This window comes from Hoplias malabaricus, chromosome 4 (assembly GCF_029633855.1).
Source record: "Hoplias malabaricus isolate fHopMal1 chromosome 4, fHopMal1.hap1, whole genome shotgun sequence".
Classification (NCBI taxonomy): Eukaryota; Metazoa; Chordata; class Actinopteri; order Characiformes; family Erythrinidae; genus Hoplias; species Hoplias malabaricus.
In genome coordinates, this window is record NC_089803.1 from 5,441,168 (window position 1) to 5,467,268 (window position 26,101).

A 26,101-nucleotide genomic window follows, 5' to 3' on the forward strand; every position below is an offset into this window, starting at 1 on the left:
AGTTCATATTTGAAGCGGTTCAGTTTAAGGTTATAATTAGAGCGTTATTTTAATGCTTCACTGAACTCAGTTCTGCTCTGTTAGAAAAACAGTTATATGCAAATGTTTGGGGACGCCTGGTGAAATCATATTGTTCTGTAGATGTTTGTAAGTGAAAACTCTGTAATATTTAATGAAACTGAAATCCTCCTCTGAATGTAATTGTAAATATGAGTTTATATGTGAAAGTGGTTGAGTTGAAGGTTGTAATTAGAGTGTGATTTTTACTGCATCACTGAAGTCATTTGTGCTGTGTTAGAAATAAGGGAAATGAAACTGTGTGTGTGTGTGTGTGTGTCCTAGCTCCGACCCGCCCCACCCTCACAGTCCTGCCCTCCTCCAGCCTGGGGCAGAAGGAGACCACACTGGTGTGTTTGGCCAACAAGGGCTTCCCCTCAGACTGGAAGCTGAGCTGGAAGGTGGGTGGAAACCCTCTGACCTCGGGGTTTAGTCAGAGTCCTGGGCTTCTGCAGAAGGACACTGGCCTCTACAGCTGGAGCAGCACCCTGACCCTCCAGGAGGATGAGTGGATGAAGAAGACAGTGACCTGTGAGGCCACCAAAGGAGGCCAGACTACTGTCAGTGAAACACTGAAGAGAGATCAGTGCACTGGACAGTGAGGGTCCACACCTGTGTTGGAGCTGATAGAGCTCCTCTTCATCTTCAGTGTGTTCAAACATGTCTCTGATTAATGCTCAGATCTTCACATCAGCTTCTGACAGGATACAGTCTGAAGAGTTAGTGTCTCAGTAAATACAGACCTGTACTGTTTATTACTTTTTTTAATTTTTCAGCTGTATTAATTTCACTTTTAAATGTTCATTATTTCAAATAAAATGTTGATGTGTCCTCAAAATAAAGCAATTTTATCAATAACCAGCCAATTTTGTTCATTGATTCCTTGACTGTCTTTGTCTAGACATGAAGCAAAGAATTTATTATTATGGTAAGTTTTGAAAATGAATGCTTTCTGACTCTTCATCAAAAATAAAATCAAATCATACTTCATTTATATAGCACTTTCTATAACTAATTGTTGCAAAGCATCTTTACAGAATTGGTATCAGAGCAGATAGTGATCATGTGCATTCAATCTGACATTACAGGAGTAAGATGGGCTATATTTAGAAAGTCAGTAATTAATGGAAATATAGAGTCCCCAGCTGTACTTTTTTATGAAAAATATATATATATATATTTCAGCCTATTTTTTTGGAAGACTGGTGTTCCCTAATAATGTATCAGTAATAAAATGTGACACACCCCCCACACCACAACCCAGTGTTACTTTGTTGCCTCAGAGCAACAGTGTGCAACAGTTGTACTACAACACCAAGGATTTCTATATGTTTAATATGTGAAATAATATAGAAACATGCAATATATGCATTAGAATGTTTTATTACAACAAGCTTCATCCAGAATCTGTTAATCACCACAAAATAAAACATATACATCAAAACTGTAACATTGGAACTCTTTCTTTACTGTAGGTATTGTGTGTGTGTGTGAGACGGATTGTGTATGGTCAAATAAAATACCCCTCTCTACTGGATTAAAGACGAGCACAGTAATGCCCAATCTGAAAAAACAGTATGAATTTTATTAAAATCTTCAGTGTGGTGCGGTGACTGCAGATCATAGCATGCAGCAGCATGAAAAACACAGACTGCTCTTTAAGCCAATAGCACTGTATATGGATTTACACACACAGTTTCTAACAAAACCCAATTCAAAACAATACATGTTTACTGTCTCTGCATTGTGTCAATGCACTAAAAATGGCTAAATAAGTGCACATTTAACAATCTACACTACATTTAACATAAAAATGAATGTGATTATATTTATAAGAACATACCTGGAAAACATTAAAATTTTATCAGAATATTCAGTGTGGCGAAGTGACTGCAGATCAGAGCATGCTGAGCAAATCAACACAAATATTCCTTATTAAAACAAATGGCTTAGCTTACTGCTAGTTTTCCCAGAGAAAATAGCACCTCACATTAGCCTTACTCAATTATTGACAAAAATAAGCTCCTAACCTCTTAACTACGAGGTAAAACACTGGATTCTCAGTGAAAATGCTAATTAAGATGTATTATATTCAAATTGAGTGATTAAGTGCTTAATTTCATGAAATTCACATAATATTCACATAAAACAAGGATGTATACTCTGTTACATGTGTGTGTGTGTGTGTGTGTGTGTGTGTGTGTGTGTGTTGGAATGTGTTTTTTTTGTGGGGCATTGTTTGAGGAAATTTTAGCTAACTGTGCATCCCTATTCTCTGTGGAACTTCAGGAAACTTTTGGTGTGCCTGTGCATCCTGGTACTTTACATGTCCCCTTCTTGTCTGACATAATCATCCAGTGTACCATGGTGTCCAGACGCACATCTGGGACTGGAATTCTTGCCGTGGGTCCTCTTTTCTTCTGTGCCATATATTCACTGGCAATTGTTGAGCTTGGACAGCCTCTTTTGTGCTTGAGAGTTTTTCCACTTTTGCAAAGGCCTTCAGCAATGTAAGACTTAAATGTGTAAAGCCTAATTTGCTCCTCCTTTTTCATGCCTGTGGCATCACAACCTCTTCTGTACAGCAGCCATGCAGTCACAGAGATTGTATCCAAGAAATGGAACCCCAGTCGGTGGTACCACTTCTTTGGTACAGTGAGATCAGTGAGTCAAACAGATCCACCCCACCCATATGCTTATTATACTCCTTCACCACAGCAGGACAGGGGACCTTGAGGTTTTGCTTGCCGTCCCACCTTTCAGCCTCAGTGACTGGGTATGGTCCAATATAATCACTAAGCAGGGTCACAGAGCGATTATCATACCACTTCACAACACGTAAGTTAGTTTCTCCAACCATGGAAGTGTTCTCTTGAAAAGACCCTTGTCCTGTTTTCTTCTGTTCTTTATCACCCCTTACATTGCTGCCTGGTAATCTGTTGCTACGGACAGTACCGATATAACGAATCTCCTGTTGAGCGAGGGGGAGTACAAGAGGGACACTGGTAAATCAGTTGTAAAAGAAAAGCCTGTGGTTCTTGTGCTTTAGTACAGGTTTAGCCAGCCGGAGGACAACATTGCTGCTTGCTCCTACATCTGCTAATTCAATTGTACAACTCTCCCCATATAAACCTCAAGGTTGTGTGGGACACCTACAGAGCTGGCTAAGACAAGTACCCTGTATCCCCATTTCCTTGGTTTTGCTGGCAGGTATTGCTTCAGTCCGTTTCTTCCCTTGAATGGAATCATCTGCTCATCTACAGACAGCTTCTCACCCATTGGAAGCATGTTCAGTTTTGAGGGCAGATGAGTAACTAGTGGACGGATCTTATTCAGTGGATCAAATATTTCCTCTGTTCTATCTTGATTGTTGCAGAAGTGCAGGTTTTTTTTATGGCCTCCCATCTATTCAGTGGCATTTGGTCAGCTACCTGGGACACACGACTGGTGTTGTTTCAAAACATGCAGGTTCCTGGCAACCCAAATAATGACATGTACATTACAGTACCCAGACACTGCTCCAGTTCTTTGACAGTGAGATTTAGGGGCTTGATAAAATCTCATTACATAGCATATACAGTATATTTGACTGCTCTACAATGACTTGCAAAATGTCTTCAGAAAAAAAAATAGTTTGAAGTACTCCAGGGGGGACTGGTTATCATCTGATATTGCAAGGTTGCCCTGCTATTCTGGGTAATCAATAAAGTTTGCACTGTGTTGGGTTCTCCACCGTGGTAAGCATGGAAAATCATTGTCAGATACATAATCAACATAATTTTCTTCATCTTCAACCACAGCTCAGGGTCATTATCAGCAAGCAAATCAGCTTTGAGAGAAAGCACGCAGGGATAAATTAGATCTTATGTATTACATACATGACTTATTTGTATAATTTCATTCCCATACTGGAAGCATAATGCCTCACCAAAAAGCTCATGGATATATCTTATTTTACATTAAAACATAGTACACATTACATCCTACTAACTGACTTCTGACTTCCTAACTTCTCCCCAAACCTAATTTTTGGGGTTCATTCTTCCTCCCTGTCACTTGTCTCAAGTTTCCTCACTGTCTGAAGGAATGACCCTAACTGCTCGATCAGGTTCCTGTCGGTCATAAAATGTCTGTGTGTCCATTTTCTGTGAGAACTGATAGATAGGACAGCAAAAACATTGAATGAGACTATTATTTTGCACCCTAGCACATATCCAAACATTCTGCATTACATATAGCTCTAAAATGTAGTCTAATTGCACAATGCTGCCTTGAGGCAACAGATAAAAACATGCAGTTTTAGCATATAAACAAATGATGTATTTAAACAATAAAATATATTTTATTAAAAATGTATGTACATGTAGATATTTTTTGTGTGAATTTATGTTTATTTAAAAACATGAAAAACTAATGTTTTTTTTTTTTTTCTTACACTTTGCTAGCACTGTGTCCTATGCAGCACTGCTTGCTGAAATGATCGCTCCACCCTCAGACAGAAAATGACACACACTTCAGCACCCCATGTTATTGGTCACTGACATATCATGTGACATTGGAATTATTTAAATATTTATTTTTATTTAAAGATAAGATTTTAGGGACAAAAAGGTAGTTTCTTGCCTGAGGGCAACACTATGCCATAGAGGGTTAATAGCTCCCAACCATGAAGATTAACAAAATGAATGAATTATTCATTCATTCATTCATTATCTGTAAGCGCTTATCCAATTCAGGGTCGCGGTGGATCCAGAGCCTACCTGGAATCATTGGGCACAAGGCAGGAATATACCCTGGAGGGGGCGCCAGTCCTTCACAGGGCAACACAGACACACACACATTCACTCACACACTCACACCTACAGACACTTTTGAGTCGCCAATCCACCTACCAACGTGTGTTTTTTGGACTGTGGGAGGAAACCGGAGCACCTGGAGGAAACCCATGCGGACACGGGGAGAACACACCAACTTCCTTACAGACAGTCACCCGGAGCGGGAATCGAACCCACAACCTCCAGGTCTCTGGAGCTGTGTGACTGCGACACTACCTGCTAGGTAGGTACCACCGTGCCGCCCTATGAATTAATTAATTAATTATTAATCAAATAAATCTCTGGCTCTGCTACAAATAATAATAATAATAATAATAAAAATAATAATAATAATGACAACACTATTTTTGAGTCAGTTGTTTGATTTTGTAAGAAATATCAAAGGTTTTGTGAATGTAGTTTGAAGTTTGTGTTTGGTGTTCACTGCTGGGAGTAGATTCAGGAGATTTCAGGAACAGTGTTTTATCCATTCAGTAAACTGTAATATGATCTTTATCACACTCCAACCCTGCTGTCTTTGGTCTAGAATTAATCAATAGTTTCCTGTGTACTTTTCTCCTAAAGAGTCCAGACCTGTGCACACTGTGCTTCACTGTGGAGAAAATGTGGATTCTCTTGATGAACAAAAAGGTTTGTTTGGTCAAAGTGACATCACACCGAAAGACATGAACCCATTTAATCCCAATTTTTTCCAGGCATATAAAAATCCAATTTATATGTCATTATTAACTCTTTGAAGAAATACATCAGTATGTTTTTTTTTTTGTTTTTTTTTTTATATAACCTGCAAACTCATGTAATTGCTATGTCAGACAAATGCACTTCCACCTCCACCCTATTTCCACTCTTTCTCTTGCATTCATCTATCCAACGATTGGGTGGTGGCGGCTTCACACACATTCAGAAGTCTTGTCCTGCTTCTGAACTCTTGCCCAAAAATATATCTGAGTTTGCCTCTCCATTTCAGCCTTCACAGGTGTGGTCTGTACCAAAAAACTGGGAATAAACCTTGAAACATGAGTTCTGTCTGAATATATTGTGCTGTGTGTCTTCATTAAAATAATTGATTGAAAATCTAATGCTAACAGAATTAGTATCAGTGTGTACAGCCTGTTTAGAGAGAGTATAATGTGTGTGTAGTGTTTTTAATGAGCTGAATGTACAGAGTGGGTACAGTGTGTGTGTAGACTGTATAGTGTGTATAGAGTATGTACAGTATAATGTGTACATTATATTTAAAGCCTATATACAGCAAGTAAAGTGTGTGTAGAGAAAGAATACAATTATTAAATATGAATATGTATAAATTGCTACTGAAAAGTTATGAAGCCTGTGTGTAGTTTGTACAGTGACTAGTGTTCATCTGCTGCAGCTCCTAGTGAGATACTCCATCTCCTGATGTAAATCCCTGTTCCACAGTGAGGAAAACTCCCCAAAGAGAGAACACTCTTCACTACTGTAGTGTTCTGGAGCTGATGAGTTCAGTTGAGTGCAGCTTTAGCAGCTGTTCTCAGATCAGTGAGTGTTTCTGACTCAGAGCAGTTCCTCTACAGCTGAAGGAGGTTTTTGTACGACGCTCTAACACTGTGTGAACGGAGTGCTGTAACTCTGCTGACAGTAATAATCTCCTGCATCTTCAGGCTTTACTCCAGTGATTTTTAGAGTAAAGTCTGTACCATACCCACTCCCACTGAAACGATCTGAGACTCCAGACTGACGGGTGGATGCGTATCTTATGAGGAGTTTAGGAGCTTCTCCAGGTTTCTGCTGATACCAGTGGAGACTATTACTGACACTCTCACTGGCTCTGCAGCTGATAGTAACAGTGTCTCCTGGAGAAACAGACTGAGATCCTGGAGACTGAGTCAGAATTTTATCTCCTAAGGCACCTATTATGGAAAATAAATACAGTTCGATTTAAATGGACAAACACAATATTTCAGTGGTAAAAAAAATAATAATAATCTTGAAATCTCGTTAAAAGCTAAAATATTAACTTCAGATGAAAATTTGGACTTTAAATCAATTATTAATCTCACATAAGCTATAAAAAATATAAAATATTAATATGGTTTCTCACCTCTCGTCCAGAGCGCCAGTGTCAAGATGAAGATGGAGACCAAAGTCATGGTTGCTGTGGGTGAAGTTTGTGGGGCAGCAGCTCTCAGTCATGAAGTGTTAAACTCACAGGACTATAAACACTAGCAGAGCACTGAAGCATGGGCTCATGATGCAAAGTGGACCCTCTCTATGGAAATCATCTTTCTAACAACACTGAGGAAAGATCATCATATTTATTTTGGTGAAGGAGACTATGATAACAATAAGAATATTTGGTAAAACTTGTTTTAAGGTCTGCTTCTTAACAGTCTATTAGCAAGCAGTTTATTAATGATTAATAAGCAGTTAATAGTCACAATTAGCATATTATATGAAAGAGAATTTACAAACATTATAAAGGTATTTATACAGTGTGTTGAATACTTTTAACTTAACAGACATTCAGAGTAATCACTTTATTACAGTTATAGTTTTAAAGCTGCAAGGAATATCCACTATTATTGTAGATATCAAGGAGCACTGTGTGTTTACAGTTTCTTTTACCTTCATGGTGTAACATTTCACTGGATATTAGACTGAAAGTCTTTATTTAGCAATTGTAAAACTAAAGTAGAATGTACACATTCTCTATTACAAATATTTAATGTTGTGGAAGTAGTTCATAATGAGTAACATACATTAATAAATTATTACTATCACATTAGACCAGTCTGGATTTAAATATTTTAACATGTTTATATTGTAGGATCAGCATGTCATATCCAGACAGTTGAGGTCTGCTTTGAACTGAATATTACAGCATAAATGTTTAGGACGTTATAATAATAATATAATATATAAACAGTTAATAACCTATTTAAGCAATCTTAAAATACATTAAATAAATACATAGCATTTTACACATTTGTGAGTTCTTACAACTGATGTGTTACTCATGGTTTTGGTAATTTCTTTGTCATTAGTGAGTTACCTGCTTGTTAAAGGTTAATTAACTGTTAAGAAGCCAACGTTAGAAATAGTGTTACCAAATATTTATCCCGTAAGAACCCGTGGTGACATATCTGTCAAAAACACTTGATGAGGTCTGGAAAATTCCCTACACAGCTTTATCCTTCACTTTAAATCATGACGTCCCTAAGTGACATTTACTGAATGCAGTCACGTGACAGTGTGTGAATTTGTGTTTGTTTGACCTCATTTATAGAATGACGGTGTGACTGGTGAATACATAGAAATGTTTATTTTAAAAACATACTTGTGTTTATAAAAGGTGTGTTCCAAACCTTTTAACAGTTGAACTGCTTTAGTCACCTGTCCTGTGTTACATACTGTACGACCCGCTCGGATCACTTTTCAGGGACAAAATGTGCAAATACAAGTTTAGAAAATGGTTGCTGTGATGTTTGTTATATTGCGATTCCAACCCAAAATTAATTACACATTACAGAAAGAAATGTTAAAAAAATGTTCTATGTTGTTTCTTTGGCCTGTTTTATATTTCTCTCAATTTGACTTTATGGTGAACTGGGTCTGGGCTGTAATGAGTTAAACTATAATGCATGTCTAATCACCCAACACTGACTCTACAATCCAGCTTTACATTTAATACAAAAGCCTGCTCTAAACACAGCTCACTTCACTCTTTACACAAACTATTTCTGAACTATAACACAATATTAATGGATTCTGCAGCTGTTAATAATGGAAAACACTCCCACACTGTAGAAGCTACAGATTCTTAGAGCGGTTTCTGTCTCCATCTGGACAGAGGATGTGCAGACCAGCTAACATATCTTCACTGACATCTTCAACACCTCCCAGAGCAGCACCATCATCCCAATGTGCTTCAAGCCAACCACCATCATCCTCGTGTCAAAGATGTCTCCTGTGTCCTGCCTCAGTGAATACTGTCCCAATGCACTCACTCCCATCATCATGAAGTGTTCCAGATGATTGTCATGAGGCAATCCTCTAGCATCTAGCGTTGTTGCACATGTTGCCCTCGTGCACTTTAGCCCTGTGTGAGATGTTCTGTGTTTGTCGGTCCTGGAGGAAAGTTGTGTTGTTTCACTGTGTACTGTAAATTGTATGTCACTGGAATGATAATAACATTCACTTGACTTGACTCATATAGTTTATGGTTTTACTGCCAATAGATAAAAATCTGAATAAAACATCTGTAATTATAGCAAAAATAAAAATATAAGTCATTTAATACTGTTGCTGTTAGCAGTGTTTTAATAAATTGTTTACTTCTCTGTTTTTATAAAACGGTGAAACACACACATGAAGTGGACATTTATGTACACAGCTGATTTTTTGATGTCAAGCCACTTTAAATTTGATAGAACAACAACATCAGTAAAATGAAATATAGGGCAGCAATAGAAAAACTGTGTAAACACTTATTTCCCTTTAAAACACTATTGGTACTCGAGTATTTAAATAAGGTGTAGGTCAAAGCCTTTTCACAACTTGATGACTTCTTTGAACAACATTAACGATGGTTACATGTGGCATGGTGTGGGAATATCATAATCTGACTTATCAGGCATTGAGAGCTCAGGGTGTGTACAAACTGTCTACATTTTTTACCTGAAAACATATAGAAATCTGTCAATAGTTTTAAAGTTAAATAAGTCTGAGAACCCTCAAGTCGGACAAGTTGACTAAATGAAGCTGAACATCTGGTGAAGGTGCTGCTCTATTCTGGGAGAAAGGACGACAGGACTGTTCATGTAAATCTGAGTTTCACCTCACTGCTCTCTCTCTCTCTCTCTTTACTGGTGTGTGTAAAATGCTGTGCTGAGTTCAGTTGTTTGGAGCTTGGTTTCAGTTCCTTAGTGCTGATGAGAACTGTCACAGTGTCATAGTCCTAGTGTTTCATTTGTTAATTCATTGTTCAGCAGGTGGTGATCAAGTCTTTCATGGGTGACACCACTGTGTTACAGTAATGTTACAGAATATGAAATGTGTTATTCATTCATTCATTCATTATCTGAAACTGCTTATCCAATTCAGGGTCGCGGGGTGTCCAGAGCCTACCTGGAATCATTGGGCGCAAGGCGGGAATACACCCTTGAGGGGGCGCCAGTCCTTCACAGGGCAACACAGACACACACACACACACACTCACACACTCACACCTATGGGCACTTTTTTTGAGTCGCCAATTCACCTACCAACGTGTGTTTTTTGGACTGTGGGAGGAAACCGGAGCACCCGGAGGAAACCCACGCGGACACGGGGAGAACACTGAAATGTGTTAATTATTCAAAATTAAATGTACCAGTGTTTTGGGTGAATCTTAGAGAATACACTATGGGAGATGCCAGCAGATCTAATGTCTGTCCAAGACTGGTTCAGAGCAGGTGGAAATAATCAGACACTGAGTGATTTCTTCTGCTATTGAAGCAGTGTGTAATTTAAGAAAGTTCAGTTGAAAAAAAACAGAAACAGAATCTTAGAAAATGGTGGTGCTGCTCTCACACATTGTGAAGGTGATGGAAACTGTCACGCTGGGGACGTGATGAGAGGAATTTATGGGAGGCGGACACACTCGCTATAACACAGACAGTTTTAATAAAGAGATAACAAAACGAAACAAACTTGAAGAGAAACACGAGATAACATTAACGAGCAGGAAACAAAACTACAAGACTGGGGCGTGAAACAGGCAGGAGACCGAACGAGGCAAGAGAAACGAGAAACCAGAAACGAGAAACAATACGAAGAACCATGAGCGTGAAACAAGGAACAAACGACAACGAAAACAAACAAACAAATGCACAAACGACAACACAATACACAAAGAAACAATGACCGATCCCAGGAAGTGAGGGAAGAGGGCTTAAATAAATGAACTTAACAAGAGACACCTGACACAGATAACGAGGACAATTACAGAGAGGCGGAACAAGAGGTGGAGCTAGAGAGAACATAAACAAAGCCATGTGCGGAGATAGGAAAACAACAAACAAAGCCACATGGAAGGAGGAAAACAAACCAGAAATTGTCAAGATGTGACAGAAATAGATGATGTTTAAGCTCCATGATGAATGTATCAGTTTACATTGATGTCTTTTTGTCTCAGTGAAACAGATTAAACAACCAGTAAAAATGCATCCTGCTGGTCTTACACTAACACTGATCTCTGCCTAAGACTGCACCAAGAGAAACACTAGAGTAACACTAAATATACATTTCAATTTACAGGACACTCACAGTAACTGTACATTTATAATAACAATAAAATAACACTTACACCACACTTTTATTAACTCTAAGTAAAAGGACATGTCTGGGGAGGACAGAATGTAGTGGGGGAGCTGAGCAGGACAGGGGCCTGATCACAGAATGGCTGTGTGATTATGTGTTAGATTGATATTGTCCACATTGCACCAGCTACATTTCAGTGGGAGGTTCATCACTACTCTGCCTTTCAGCTAAGATCAAGTTTAGTATCAGTTCTCTCAGTTTAATATTTGATACCGCCTCTATATTAGAATTATGAAATAAATAGATTTTTAGAGCAGAGGGACAGAAGAGGGGCTTGATAAATCCACTCTTTTCATCTACACATTATTACAGAACCTCCACAAACTCTGCACTTCTTTCTCTTGGGGGCAGCCATGCTGTAATGGTTAGAGAAGTGGGCTTGGGACAGGAGTGTCCCTGGTTTGATTCCCACAAACATCAGGAGAACTGGGGGCAGGGGGCTTGAAGTAACATCACTGTGTCCTCCCTCTAAATCACAGCTGATTTGCCCTGTACCTGGGACAGTCTTCTCCAGTTAATGGATGCAGCATGTGACGACGTAGGTGTGGATTCATATAGAGGCTGGATTCAACACACCACTGGGATCCTTTGTCCATTTCTAATCAATGGAGAACGCTACCTGAGATGTAGAGGTCGTCCTGTGGCCTGACCCAGCCCAGAGACATGATGCTGAGGCAGAGGGAATAACTGACACTGCACACTGTAAATACAAATAAATATAGTCCAATGTGTGTGATTCTTTAGCATTGTTTGTGGTTCTGGTGAATTGCCAATAGATGTTTAGCCCCAAAATAGAACCTTTACTTGTTGGAGAATGAGTTTATCTGTAGATTCAGTGCTGAGTGTTGTCCTTGAGTTTGACTGAGTCAAGATGAACATATTTACACAGATGATGAAGATAATGAACCCCACAAGGATGACTTTAAAAATGGATGGACAGGTTTTGGAATAATACTAGTAATAACAATAATAATAATAATAATATTAATAATAATAATAGTAATAAGAATAAGAATAAGAATAAGAAAATAATAATAAAACACTTCCTCTAATATGCTACACAAGTTCTGTGTAGTTTAAACCGGTCTAATTTTAGAAGAACTGACTTGATCCACATAATAGACTTAAGCAAGATACTACAGTTCAGGGACATAGTCTTTCCTTTTTATACTTAACTTTTAAAGTTCTACTTGAAACAAATGTAGTGATTTTACTGTGTGAAAAAAGTAAAATACTATTTAAACAAATTGTGTAAAGTGTGTAATTAATGTGTGGAGACTGTATGTTGAATGTGTATAGTGTGTATAAAGTGTGTATACACTGTGTTTAGACTGGTTGTAAAGTGTGTAATGTGCTGAGTGTGTTAATCTGCTCCTGGTGAGATACTCCATCTCCTGATGTAAATCCCTGTTCCACAGTGAGGAAAACTCCCCAAAGAGAGAACACTCTTCACTACTGTAGTGTTCTGGAGCTGATGAGTTCATTTGAGTGCAGCTTTAGCAGCTGTTCACAGATCAGTGAGTGTTTCTGACTCAGAGCAGTTCCTCTACAGCTGAAGGAGGTTTTTGTACGACGCTCTAACACTGTGTGAACGGATAGCTGTAACCCTGCGGACAGTAATAATCTCCTGCATCTTCAGTCTTTACTCCAGTGATTTTTAGAGTAAAGTCTGTACCAGATCCACTCCCACTGAAACGATCTGAGACTCCAGACTGACGGCTAGTGGAGTAATAGATGAGGAGTTTAGGAGCTTCTCCAGGTTTCTGCTGATACCAGGCAAGGTCATTGCTGATGCTCTGACTGGATCTACAGCTGATAGTAACAGTGTCTCCTGGAGAAACAGACTGAGATCCTGGAGACTGAGTCATTATTATATCTCCAAAGGAGTCTAACAGACAGAAAGAATGAAATATCAATTAAAAAAAAATATACTCACTCAAACAATTATATTACACCTAATGTAATTTTAAAATTACTAATATATATATATATATATATATATATATATATATATATATATATATATATATATATATATATATTTTTTTTTTTTTTTTTATGTTGAACTTCAAAACTGAAATATAACCCCAAATTTCTACCTCTCGTCCAGAGCGCCAGTGTCCAGATGAAGATGGAGACCAAAGTCATAGTTGCTGTGGGTGAAGTTTGTGGGGCAGCAGCTCTCAGTCATGAAGTGTTAAACTCACAGGACTATAAACACTAGCAGAGCACTGAAGCATGGGCTCATGATGCAAAGTGGACCCTCTCTATGGAAATCATCTTTCTAACAACACTGAGGAAAGATCATCATATTTATTTGATATTGTTTGATCAAACATTTCTGCTCAGTGTGGAGTCTCATGTTTAAAATCCTAAACTCTAACTGTCTCTGCCTTTCATTTGAGGTTTTCTGCAGCTGCTACTGCGGCTCCATCTGTCTGGATCAGGGCTGGAGGACTTTTGGGTGGAGGAAACACAATGATAACAGTAAGAATCTTTTAAACTATTAATGAATGTTGAACAGTTTTCAACAGCAGCTCTAATTTTTACTGATTGAATTATTTATGAACACTTCTGATGAAAGTGAACATATAATCACCAACACAGAGAGTGGAGCATGTTTTTATTATTGTCATTAATTGGATCTGGTTTTAATATTAGTTGATATGATTGTATCTGTGATTGTAATTGGAATCTGAGATGAAAACATCTTTCTACATGTAGTTTTATAGTTTTATATCAAGTGTTTGTCTGTTGTGGAAATACAAAAAACAAAGTGTGTCCTGGGTTTAGATATTTTAATGTTTATAAAATAATCCTTGTTGAGAATCTGTAACTTCTACAGTTTGGGAGTGTTTTCCATTATTAATAGCTGCAGAATCCATTAATATTGTGTTCTAGTTCAGAAATAGTGTGTGTAAAGGCTGAAGAGAGCGGTGTGTTTAGAGCAGGAGGTTTTTGTACGGCCAGTAAACGAGTTTGTATCACTGTGGTGGACTTTTGGTGGAGGAACAAAACTGGATGTTGGAAGTAAGTCCACTTTTACTCTTTATTCAAAAGGAATCTTTCATTAAAATGATTCTGGACAACAGTAGAGATGCACTTGATGATCTTCTGAATAAATGATAATCCAAATGTGAATGTATTTAATTAGAACTGCTCTGAAGTGTGGAGAGTGTGGAGCTTTAGGTTTCACCACCAGCTCCTGTTTCTGAACTGGATTTCTTTTCTTTAAAATACAAATATTTCCTAAAGGTTTCCTGTGAAGTGTTCAGTGATGACATTTCTTTTTAAAAAGATCAAATGTAAAGCTGGATTGTAGAGTCAGTGTTGGGTGATTAGAGCCGTTCTGTCTCCATCTGGACGCCACAATGTGGAGGTTATTATGAGCAGTGTTTTCTGTTCTAAAGCTTTGAAGACGTAGTACATGGAGACTGCAGCTTGATTTAGTTATTGATTATTTACTGTTTTGGAGGAAATCAAATCATGTTTTAAACTTTCACATCATGGGATGTGTGTAATGTTACAATTATAATGAATTAAATGAAAGAAATAGTTTTAAAAGTTTTCTGAATGAAATGTATCTATTAATGTAATTGTAAATATTAGTTCATATTTGAAGCGGTTCAGTTTAAGGTTATAATTACAGCGTTATTTTAATGCTTCACTGAACTCAGTTCTGCTCTGTTAGAAAAACAGTTATATGCAAATGTTTGGGGACGCCTGGTGAAATCATAATGTTCTGTAGATGTTTGTAAGTGAAAACTCTGTAATATTTAATGAAACTGAAATCCTCCTCTGAATGTAATTGTAAATATGAGTTTATATGTGAAAGTGGTTGAGTTGAAGGTTGTAATTAGAGTGTGATTTTTACTGCGTCACTGAAGTCATTTGTGCTGTGTTAGAAATAAGGGAAATGAAACTGTGTGTGTGTGTGTGTGTGTGTGTGTGTCCTAGCTCCGACCCGCCCCACCCTCACAGTCCTGCCCTCCTCCAGTCTGGGGCAGGGGAAGACCACACTGGTGTGTTTGGCCAACAAGGGCTTCCCCTCAGACTGGAAGCTGAGCTGGAAGGTGGGTGGAAACCCTCTGACCTCTGGGTTTAGTCAGAGCTCTGGGCTTCTGCAGAAGGACACTGGCCTCTACAGCTGGAGCAGCACCCTGACCCTCCAGGAGGACGAGTGGATGAAGAAGACAGTGACCTGTGAGGCCACCAAAGGAGGCCAGACTACTGTCAGTGAAACACTGAAGAGAGATCAGTGCACTGGACAGTGAGGGTCCACAACTGTGTTGGAGCTGATAGAGCTCCTCTTCATCTTCAGTGTGTTCAAACATGTCTCTGATTAATGCTCTGTTTGTTGATTATTGTTCCTGCTCTAACCCTAACCCTGGCCTATCTTTCTTTTAAAAATGTTATATTCATTTGTAAAAATAAAGCTTTGAAAGATCTGTAGCGGTTCATTTTTTGGCTCTATTAGTAACTCTAATGTGTTTAATAAAAGTTCAGATTTCCCAAATGTTCTTTCATCATAAAAAGTAAGAAATATGATCAATGGCCAACGACCAGCAAATAATATTGACATCAGTTAATTGATGTGAGTTAAAAGGTCTCCCTATTTTGAAACTCGCAGACCTGGCCACTGTATGGCCCCCGGGCCACATCCAAGCCTTTGGCTGTTTCTCTTCCAGCTGTGGGAGGTCAGTGCTAATTATAAGCGTACTCAGGATAAGATGTAAAATATCCTATGCCAATCAATTAGAGATTCACACAGGACACACCCCTCTTCCTACCTGCAGCCACAACATGTCTGTTGTTTAAATCCTACACCTAAATACTAAGGTTACTGTGGCCATTTATGATCCTATCAGCTGCCAGCTGTCCTTAACAACTACATAGGCATCTCCCCCTAGAAATTAAACATAAATCAGTGAATATTATGCAAGAACTACAACCAAACTGCTTTTATTTTGAAGAGGTTGCTTATTCCAGGTTACATAAGTCGTACATTCTTGCATATTGTACTGGCAGACTGAACAAGGAGAGATATGAATCAGCAGTTCGTTCATAAAAAAGTCACCTCATGATACAAAAAGAAAGGTTGATACAGAATGTAGGGTTTTTAACAGCACATGGAGTTCTAAGTATTTTACTAATGTCAAAGTCAAAGTCCTGTGAATAGTTTGTGGAGAACAGCTTGCTCTGTTTAAGGATTACAACTTGAATCCCCATTACAAGATTAAACATGCAGAGAAATACAAGAACTTCACTGATGAAGAGCACACACGGACACCAGAAGCTTTCTAGCTAATCTGCAAAAGCAACAAGGACATTTAACCAAGCTTCACACCTCCAGAGAAGCAGCAAAACCAGCTTTGTGATATCCCACTCGCAAAAATCAATAAGCCTTCCTCTGATGGGGAATTTGTTAAAGAGTGTTTGGTGAATTTTGCTCTGCTAATCTGCCCTGAGAAAAAAGAAGCATGCATTTGAGAATGTGTCCCTCTCATGGTGAGCCGTAGCGAGAAAGAGTGAGGAAATGGCAGAAAATCTGGAGCTACAGCTGCAAAAGAAAGCAGACAGTTTTGACTTTTTCTCTTTGGCTCTGGACGAGAGCTGTGATGTCCAAGACACTGTGCAGTTGCTCATCTTTGTACGTGGAATCACAAAAGACCTTGATATTACAGAGGAGCTGGCAGCAATGGGACAGACTGGCAGGTGTTACAATTGATGATTGTCCAAAAATGACAGTGAAAAATGTCTGAATTTTGGAGCGGATGCAAGATAAAATGACTGAAATTAACCCAGAACTGGAATTGGTATTTTTGCATTGCATCATACATCAGGAGGTGTTGTGTAATTCAGTGCTATAAATGAACTATGTTACTGATATGTAACTAAAATAGTTCACTTCATCAGGGCAAGAGCACTGAATCACAGACAGTTTGAAGCAGTTGTGGAGGAGCATGAGACTGAACATGGTGACATAGGCTACCACACAGCTGTCAGATGGCTCTGTCTGGGCAAGGTGATTAAAAGAGTGTGGGACCTGAGAGCAGAGATTCTAGAGTGTTGTGACAAGAAAGGCAAAGACATCCCAGAGCTCTCAGATGCAGACTGGATGGCAGATCTCACATTTGCTGTTGATGTGACTGCACTAATGAATGAACTAAAGGCCAAATTGCAAGGCAAGGGCCTGTTTGCACATGAAGTGTATCGTCTGGTGAAGGCTTTCATAAGAAAGTTGCAGTTTCTTTCAAGTCAGTTGGAGGGTAACATCTCACCAACATGCCAACACTGAAGAAGCCACACCATTAACTGATCACCTCTGCAGTAATGTATCCATCTTAAGGGCACTACGTGATTAGTTTTAATGGCGATTTGAAGTCTTCAAAACACCTAAGAGTGAAATGTATATGATTTCTTCTCATTTCACTTGCCGTGTGGATAATGCACACAGTGTTGATCAGCTTGAACTCATCGACTGTCTAACACACTACTGGCAGAGCAATTCAAGTCAGTATCACTCCTGGATTGTTATTCTACTCTCAAAGAGGAGAAGATGCCACACATAAGGAGGCATCCTCAAGAGATGCTGGTTCTCTTTGGATCTACCTACATATGTGAACAAACATTCTCAGTGATGAAGTTTAACAAATTCAGACACAGATCCTCTCTACTGACCATCACCTATCAGCTGTCCTTCACATATCCATCTCAGAACTAAACCAGTCTTCACTACACTTGTTCAAGCCTAAAGCAGACTAGATATTTCTCATTTAACTAGAGAAAATGAACTGAAAAACAGAAAACTAGTTAGTAAGACCACAAACAAAATGGCAATAGAACATTGTATAGAGTTCATTTAATGCAAAACATACATTTTCTTTAGTTTTTCTTGAACGTGTATTAAATAGTGATTTGATATTGCCATTTTCATGATGCCTCTCATATTTTCATTGACTAATTAGTCTACTCTAATCATTAACAGCTTATCATAACCATACAATTTACTAGTTTTTGTAAATAAATCAAATTAATATTAAGCCAACCTTAGTTTGACATATTGGTCCGGACCTTCACAACAGTCAGAGTTTCTCATGTGGCCCACTGGGAAAATTAATGGCCCACCCCTGGTCTAGTATCTTGTATCTCCATTCTGATTTCCTCCAACTTCATTGATTGTGCTCTGAGCAGTGTTTGACTAAACTGCATTAACATAAAACAACTCATGGCAATAACAGTTTGTAAAATCACACTGTTCATGATTTTAATTTTTTCAGTTCAAACTCCCTGTTCTATGCCTAGGTCAAGTGTCAGGGTACTCACTGTAGCACCAGGATAGGAGTCCTTTCTCATGAACAGACTGACATATGTTTAGAGACCATAGACCACAGATATCATTGTTAAGTGAAAGTGGTGTGTAACATTTCTGAAGAATAAATTGACTCTCACATATCCTTAGGCCCTTGTAATACACTGACTACTGAATGGATCTAGGCAAGGCAAGGTGAGTTTATTTATAGAGCACTTTCATGCAAAAGCAATTCAAAGTGCTTTACAGAAAAAAAAAAAAAAAACTCTTAAATTAAAAGAAATAATTCAAATCATAACGCTGGAGCTAAACACTGTTTCTCTATGTTTAGTTTTCACCTGAGGCTGGACTAACTGACTAGTTCCTAAAGATCTGAGAGCTCTGCTCGACTCATATCTCACCTTAAAGTCTATTCTGTAACAGACTGGTATCCAGTGTAAGGATTTGAGGATGGGGGTGATGTGATTTCTTCTTTTGCTCCTAGTGAGAACTCTGGCAGCTGTGTTTTGAATCAGTTGAAGCTGTTTAAGTGAATGTGGTTAATTACTTTGATTAGAGCAGTCTCAGTGATGTGATTAGACCGGAACCCAGAATGGAATTTGTCTAGGCTACTGTTTATGAACAAGAAACTAGTGATTTGCCTGAACACTATTTTCTCAATGATTTTGCCAATGAATGGTAAATTAGAAATTGGTCTGTAGTTACTTATCAGTGAAGATTCTACATTTTTCTTTTTTAGAAAAGGCTTTAAAACTGCAGCTTTTAGTGAGCTCAGAAAGACCCCCGACATGAGTGAGGGGTTAACAATATGGAGTAGGTCTGGTGCTATAGTGTGAAACACGCTCTTTAAAAATTTGGTTGGTAGTGTGTCAAGACTACACGTGGATGGTTTGAGATGATTAACTGTGTCAATTAAAATTTCACTGTTTACAGTACTGAATTCATTTCAACTATGGAGTCTTTATGAGGTGATGGAGAGGGTACAGACTCATTGTTGGACATGGACATGTACTAATCACTTGTCTGATATTCTGGATTTTAGTGTTAAATAAAAATGCAAACTCATTACATCACTGAGTTGATACTAATTCAGGGGCCATTGGTGTGGGTGAGTTAGTAAGTCTGTTGACCACGGTGAAGAGGATTTTGCTGTTGTTAATGTTGCTGTTGATGATGCTAGAGAAGTAGGATTGTTGTGTTTTGCATATTATCGTGTTTTTATTGATGTAGCCTATCTTTGTAGATTTCTTTGTGAATATGAAGACTTGTTTTACACCATCTGTGTTCTGCCTTGCGACACTCCCTCTTTTGGATTTGAACAACAGAAGCATTTCTCCATGGTGCTTTCTGTTTCCAAGACAAAGCCTTCACTATAACTGGCGCAATCTCATCCTGACAATTTTTTAATTAAAACTACTCATCAGATACCAGAGTTGGATTGTTCACATGGTGTAGTGCACATTTTACTCATGAAAAGTGTAGCTGTGCAGTCCTTTATGATCTTTTTCTTGACACAAACTCTTCTGTCCGTGATGACTGGTGAGGTCCACATATCAAAGAACACACAGTAGTGATCTGACAGTGCGACGTCCTTCACAGTGTCCGATATGTTGAGTCTCTTTGAGATAACGACATCCAGTGTGTGACCAAAAGAGTCCAATATGGCGTGTAGGTCCTTCGCAAAACAGTCCTTGGGATTGTTGATATGATAAAGTCACCAGCAATAACAAAATGGTCAAAGTCAGTAGACATAAAAGACAGCATCTCTGTAAATTCATCGATAAAATTAGCACTGTACTTTGGTTACTGATAATACCTAGACAGTTACTAGTAATATATGTGGTGTCCCTTTCAGAACTGCACAGAGGTACTTGAATGTTGAGAATGTTGTGAGTTATACAGAGCAGCTGTATAAACCACACTGAGCTTTAACAGTAACTATCATGTAAATCTGTTTTTGACAGAAACAGGTATAAACAGGTTTCAGAGCAGATTTGTTATATCACATTGTCCATGATTTTAATATGGTAATGTAAACTACCCGTTACATGCCCTGGTAAAGTAACAGGGTCCTCACTGTAGCACTATCAATGTGTCCTTCCTCAGGAACAGTCTCACACAGGTCCAGAGAGAAGAGACCCCCTATTGTTGTGTAGTATGAGTGGTCTACACTATACTCTCAAACGTCTGTAGATTTCTTATAACGAGATACCTGGTGCATCTCTGTAAATATCAATAAATGAAATGTGATACACTGGAGCAGCTGCACATGAGTTTAAGTTCAGCATGATCAAAGCCAAATGTGGCGAACAAATACAGCACCCACCTCCATAGCTTTGTTCTTTTGAGCAGAGTAACTGTTCTCCATCAACACTTTGTGAGGAGTTGGAGTAGTCTTTGTGTTTGAGTAGTAGGAGGGTTATTACTGCACCAAAGGGGCACCATGTCTTTGGCTGAGATGGTGCAGTACTAGTGCCCAGAGTGAGACCCCAAATCCCTGATGGTTTGAAGAGGACATGTCTGGGATGTTGGGCTGGTGTAAAATGGAGAGCTAGAAGGAGGAAGTATAAACCCTACCTTCCCTTGGTTGTAATGGGGAATGTGAGGTCACTGGTGAATACGATGGATAAGCTCAGAGTACTGATAAGGACTCAGTGGGAATACCGGGAATGCAGCACTATGTGTTTCACTGAGACATGGCTGCAGGAACATATTGCAGACAGGTGTGTGTCTCTCCTCCACAGAGTGTGTTATTGTGTGTGGAGGTGTGTGTTAGTGAGGTGTGTGTCTCTCCTCCACAGAGTGTGTTATTGTGTGTGGAGGTGTGTGTTAGTGAGGTGTGTGTCTCTCCTCCACAGAGTGTGTTATTGTGTGTGGAGTTGTGTGTTAGTGAGGTGTGTGTCTCTCCTCCACAGAGTGTGTTATTGTGTGTGTGGAGGTGTGTGTTAGTGAGATGTGTGTCTCTCCTCCACAGAGAGTGTTATTGTGTGTGGAGGTGTGTGTTAGTGAGATGTGTGTCTCTCCTTCACAGAGTGTGTTATTGTGTGTGGAGGTGTGTGTTAGTGAGGTGTGTGTCTCTCCTCCACAGAGTGTGTTATTGTGTGTGTGGAGGTGTGTGTTAGTGAGGTGTGTGTCTCTCCTCCACAGAGTGTGTTATTGTGTGTGGAGGTGTGTGTTAGTGAGGTGTGTGTCTCTCCTCCACAGAGTGTGTTATTGTGTGTGTGGAGGTGTGTGTTAGTGAGGTGTGTGTCTCTCCTCCACAGAGTGTGTTATTGTGTGTGGAGGTGTGTGTTAGTGAGGTGTGTATCTCTCCTCCACAGAGTGTGTTATTGTGTGTGTGGAGGTGTGTGTGTGTTAGTGAGGTGTGTGTCTCTCCTCCACAGAGTGTGTTACTGTGTGTGGAGGTGTGTGTTAGTGAGGTGTGTGTCTCTCCTCCACATAGTGTGTTATTGTGTGTGGAGGTGTGTGTTAGTGAGGTGTGTGTCTCTCCTCCACAGAGTGTGTTATTGTGTGTGTGGAGGTGTGTGTTAGTGAGGTGTGTGTCTCTCCTCCACAGAGTGTGTTATTGTGTGTGTGGAGGTGTGTGTTAGTGAGGTGTGTGTCTCTCCTCCACAGAGTGTGTTATTGTGTGTGGAGGTGTGTGTTAGTGAGGTGTGTGTCTCTCCTCCACAGAGTGTGTTATTGTGTGTGTGGAGGTGTGTGTTAGTGAGGTGTGTGTCTCTCCTCCACAGAGTGTGTTATTGTGTGTGTGGAGGTGTGTGTTAGTGAGGTGTGTGTCTCTCCTCCACAGAGTGTGTTATTGTGTGTGGAGGTGTGTGTAAGTGAGGTGTGTGTCTCTCCTCCACAGAGTGTGTTATTGTGTGTGGAGGTGTGTGTTAGTGAGGTGTGTCTCTCTCCTCCACAGAGTGTGTTATTGTGTGTGGAGGTGTGTGTTAGTGAGGTGTGTGTCTCTCCTCCACAGAGTGTGTTATTGTGTGTGGAGGTGTGTGTAAGTGAGGTGTGTGTCTCTCCTCCACAGAGTGTGTTATTGTGTGTGTGGAGGTGTGTGTTAGTGAGGTGTGTGTCTCTCCTCCACAGAGTGTGTTATTGTGTGTATCATCCTCCCCCTCAGCACCTGCAGTAGGGTGCAGCTGCAGCAGTGCAGTCTCTGTGCAGTCTCTGACTGAGGGAGGTTTTTGTACGACTCTATTTCACTGTGTGAACACATAGCTACCACTGATCTCATGAAAACTCTGACAGTAATAATCTCCTGCATCTTCAGTCTGGACGTTACTGATGGTCAGAGTGAAGTCAGATCCAGATCCACTGCCACTGAAACGATCTGAAATACCTGACTGTCTAGTGTTAGCGTAGTAGATCAGGAGTTTAGGAGCTTCTCCAGGTTTCTGCTGATACCAGTGTAATCCTTCTTTTCCATTACTCCAGCGATACACTGCAGGGCTGGTTCTACAGTTGATGGTGACTGATTGTCCTGTAGAAACAGTTTTCACTGAAGGAGTCTGAGTCACAGTCACCTGACCACTGGATCCTGAAGGAAAGAGTAAATATAAATAGTATAAATGAGTTAATGTGAATAAATACACTTAGAAAACTGTAAATAAAATGTTTGTTTTTTTTAATTGTTAAATTATTCTTGTCAAATTATTCAAAATGTGCTCAGGTGTTTTAATTAATTAATGATTTATATTATTGTTATTATTATTACTATTTATGTTGCTTGTATTTATTTAACTTTATATGTACATGTGTTCACTGTAGCTGCAAATCATAAGATTTAAATACAATTACGTGTTTTATATCAGAAACAAATATCCATAAAGGAAATCAGTTGTGTCACCTCTCGTCCAGAGCGCCAGTGTCCAGATGAAGAGGGAGACCAAAGTCATGGTTGCTGTGGGTGAAGTTTGTGGGGCAGCAGCTCTCAGTCATGAAGTGTTAAACTCACAGGACTATAAACACTAGCAGAGCACTGAAGCATGGGCTCATGATGCAAAGTGGACCCTCTCTATGGAAATCATCTTTCTAACAACACTGAGGAAAGATCATCATATTTATTTTGGTGAAGGGAACTATGATAACAATAAGAACATTTGGTAAAACTTGTTTTAAGGTCTGCTTCTTAACAGTCTATTAGCAAGCAGTTTATTAATGATTAATAAGCAGTTAATAGTCACAATTAGCATATTATATGAAAGAGAATTTACAAACATTATAAAGGTATTTATACAGTGTGTTGAATAATTTTAACTCAACAGACATCCAGAGTAATTACTTTATTACAGTTATAGTTTTTAAGCTGCAAGGAATATTCACTGTTATTGTAGATATCAAGGAGCACTGTGTGTTTACAGTTTCTTTTACCTTCATGGTGTAACATTTCACTGGATATTGGACTGAAAGTCTTTATTTAGCAATTGTAAAACTAAAGTAGAATGTACATATTCTCTATTATAAGCATTTAATGTTGTGGAAGTAGTTCATAATGAGTAACATATATTAATACAATGTTTATTAAGGAACTTGCAAGACCATAACTACAGTGTTACTAATTCACCCTTTATAACTACAGACTTACCCTTAGGAAGTGCTTATTAAGGCTAGAATTCATAACAAAAATGCAGTAATGCAGTTCCATCCTGACCTGCTCTTTGTAGATCCTGCAGATGAGTTCATTTACTAGCAATGACTACCACATTAGACCAGTCTGGATTTAAATATTTTAACCTGTTTATATTGTAGGATCAGCATGTCATATCCAGGCAGTTGAGGTCTGCTTTGAACTGAATATTACAGCATAAATGGACATTACTATAATAATATAATATATAAACAGTTAATAACCTATTTAAGCAATCTTAAAATACATTAAATAAATACATAGCATTTTACAAATGTGTGAGTGCTTACAACTGATGTGTTACTCTTGGTTTTGGTTATTTCTTTGTCATTAGTGAGTTACCTGCTTGTTAAATGTTAATTAACTGTTAAGAAGCCAACGTTAGAAATAGTGTTAACAAATCTTTAGCCCGTAAGAACCCGTGGTGACAAATGTGTCACAAACACTTGATGAGGTCTGAAAAATTCTCTACACAGCTTTATCCTTCACTTTAAATCATGACGTCCCTAAGTGACATTTACTGAACATCCTGAATGCAGTCACGTGACAGTGTGTGAATTTGTGTTTGTTTGACCTCATTTATAGAATGACGGTGTGATTGGTGAATACATAGAAATGTTTATTTTAAAAACATACTTGTGTTTATAAAAGGTGTGTTCCAAACCTTTTAACAGTTGAACTGCTTTAGTCACCTGTCCTGTGTTACATACTGTACGACCCGCTCGGATCACTTTTCAGGGACAAAATGTGCAAATACAAGTTTAGAAAATGGTTGCTGTGATGTTTGTTATGTTGCGATTTCAACTCAAAATGAATTACAAATTACAGAAAGAAATTGTTAAAAAAATGTTCTATGTTGTTTCTTTGGCCTGTTTTATATTTCTCACAATTTGACTTTATGGTGAACTGGGTCTGGGCTGTTATGAGTTAAACTATAATGCATGTCTAATAACCCAACATTGACTCTACAATCCAGCTTTACATTTAATACAAAAGCCTGCTCTAAACACAGCTCACTTCACTCTTTACACAAACTATTTCTGAACTAGAACACAATATAAATGGATTCTGCAGCTGTTAATAATGGAAAACACTCCCACACTGTAGAAGCTACAGATTCTTAGAGCAGTTCTGTCTCCATCTGGACAGTGATGCTTCCCTTCCCAATGCGCTGAACACATTCTACACATGGTTTGAGGTGCAGAACGACACAATGCTGAAGAAGACCACCCCTCCTCCCAATGAAGAGTTAATGTGAGGAAAACTCTATGTAAAATGAACCCAGGAAAAGCTGCTGGAGCAGACTACATTCATGGCTGAGTGTTCAGAGGATGTGCAGACCAGCTAACATATCTACACTGATATCTTCAACACCTCCCAGAGCAGCGCCATCATCCCAATGTGCTTCAAGCCAACCACCAATATCCTCATGTCAAAGATGTCTCCTGTGTCCTGCCTCAGTGAATACTGTCCCAATGCACTCACTCCCATCATCATGAAGTGTTCCAGATGATTGTCATGAGGCAATCCTCTAGCATCTAGCGTTGTTGCACATGTTGCCCTCGTGCACTTTAGCCCTGTGTGAGATGTTGTGTGTTTGTCGGTCCTGGAGGAAAGTTGTGTTGTTTCACTGTGTACTGTAAACTGTATGTCACTGGAATGATAATAACATTCACTTGACTTGACTCATATAGTTTATGGTTTTACTGCCAATAGATAAAAATCTGAATAAAACATCTGTAATTATAGCAAAAATAAAAATATAATTTATTTAATACTGTTGCTGTTAGCAGTGTTTTAAGAAATTGTTTACTTCTCTGTTTTTATAAAACGGTGAAACACACACATGAAGTGGACATTTATGTACACAGCTGATTTTTTGATGTCAAGCCACTTTAAATTTGATAGAACAACAACATCAGTAAAATGAAATATGGGACA

General features: G+C 38.8%; 2 pseudogenes and 1 gene segment (V, D, J or C); 1 reads left to right on the top strand and 2 right to left on the bottom strand.

Annotated features, from left to right (window-relative positions):
* Positions 1-6,470: 6,470 nt before the first annotated feature.
* Positions 6,471-7,021, bottom strand: LOC136694181 (immunoglobulin kappa variable 1-39-like). The segment is given in 2 exon segments: positions 6,471-6,781; positions 6,973-7,021. Coding segments are annotated over 2 exon segments (360 nt in total).
* A 4,357-nt stretch (positions 7,022-11,378) lies between these two features.
* Positions 11,379-11,551, top strand: LOC136695763 (U2 spliceosomal RNA; annotated as a pseudogene).
* An 11,182-nt stretch (positions 11,552-22,733) lies between these two features.
* LOC136695598 (immunoglobulin kappa variable 4-1-like) lies at positions 22,734-23,472 on the bottom strand (annotated as a pseudogene).
* Between the last annotated feature and the right edge of the window lie 2,629 nt (positions 23,473-26,101).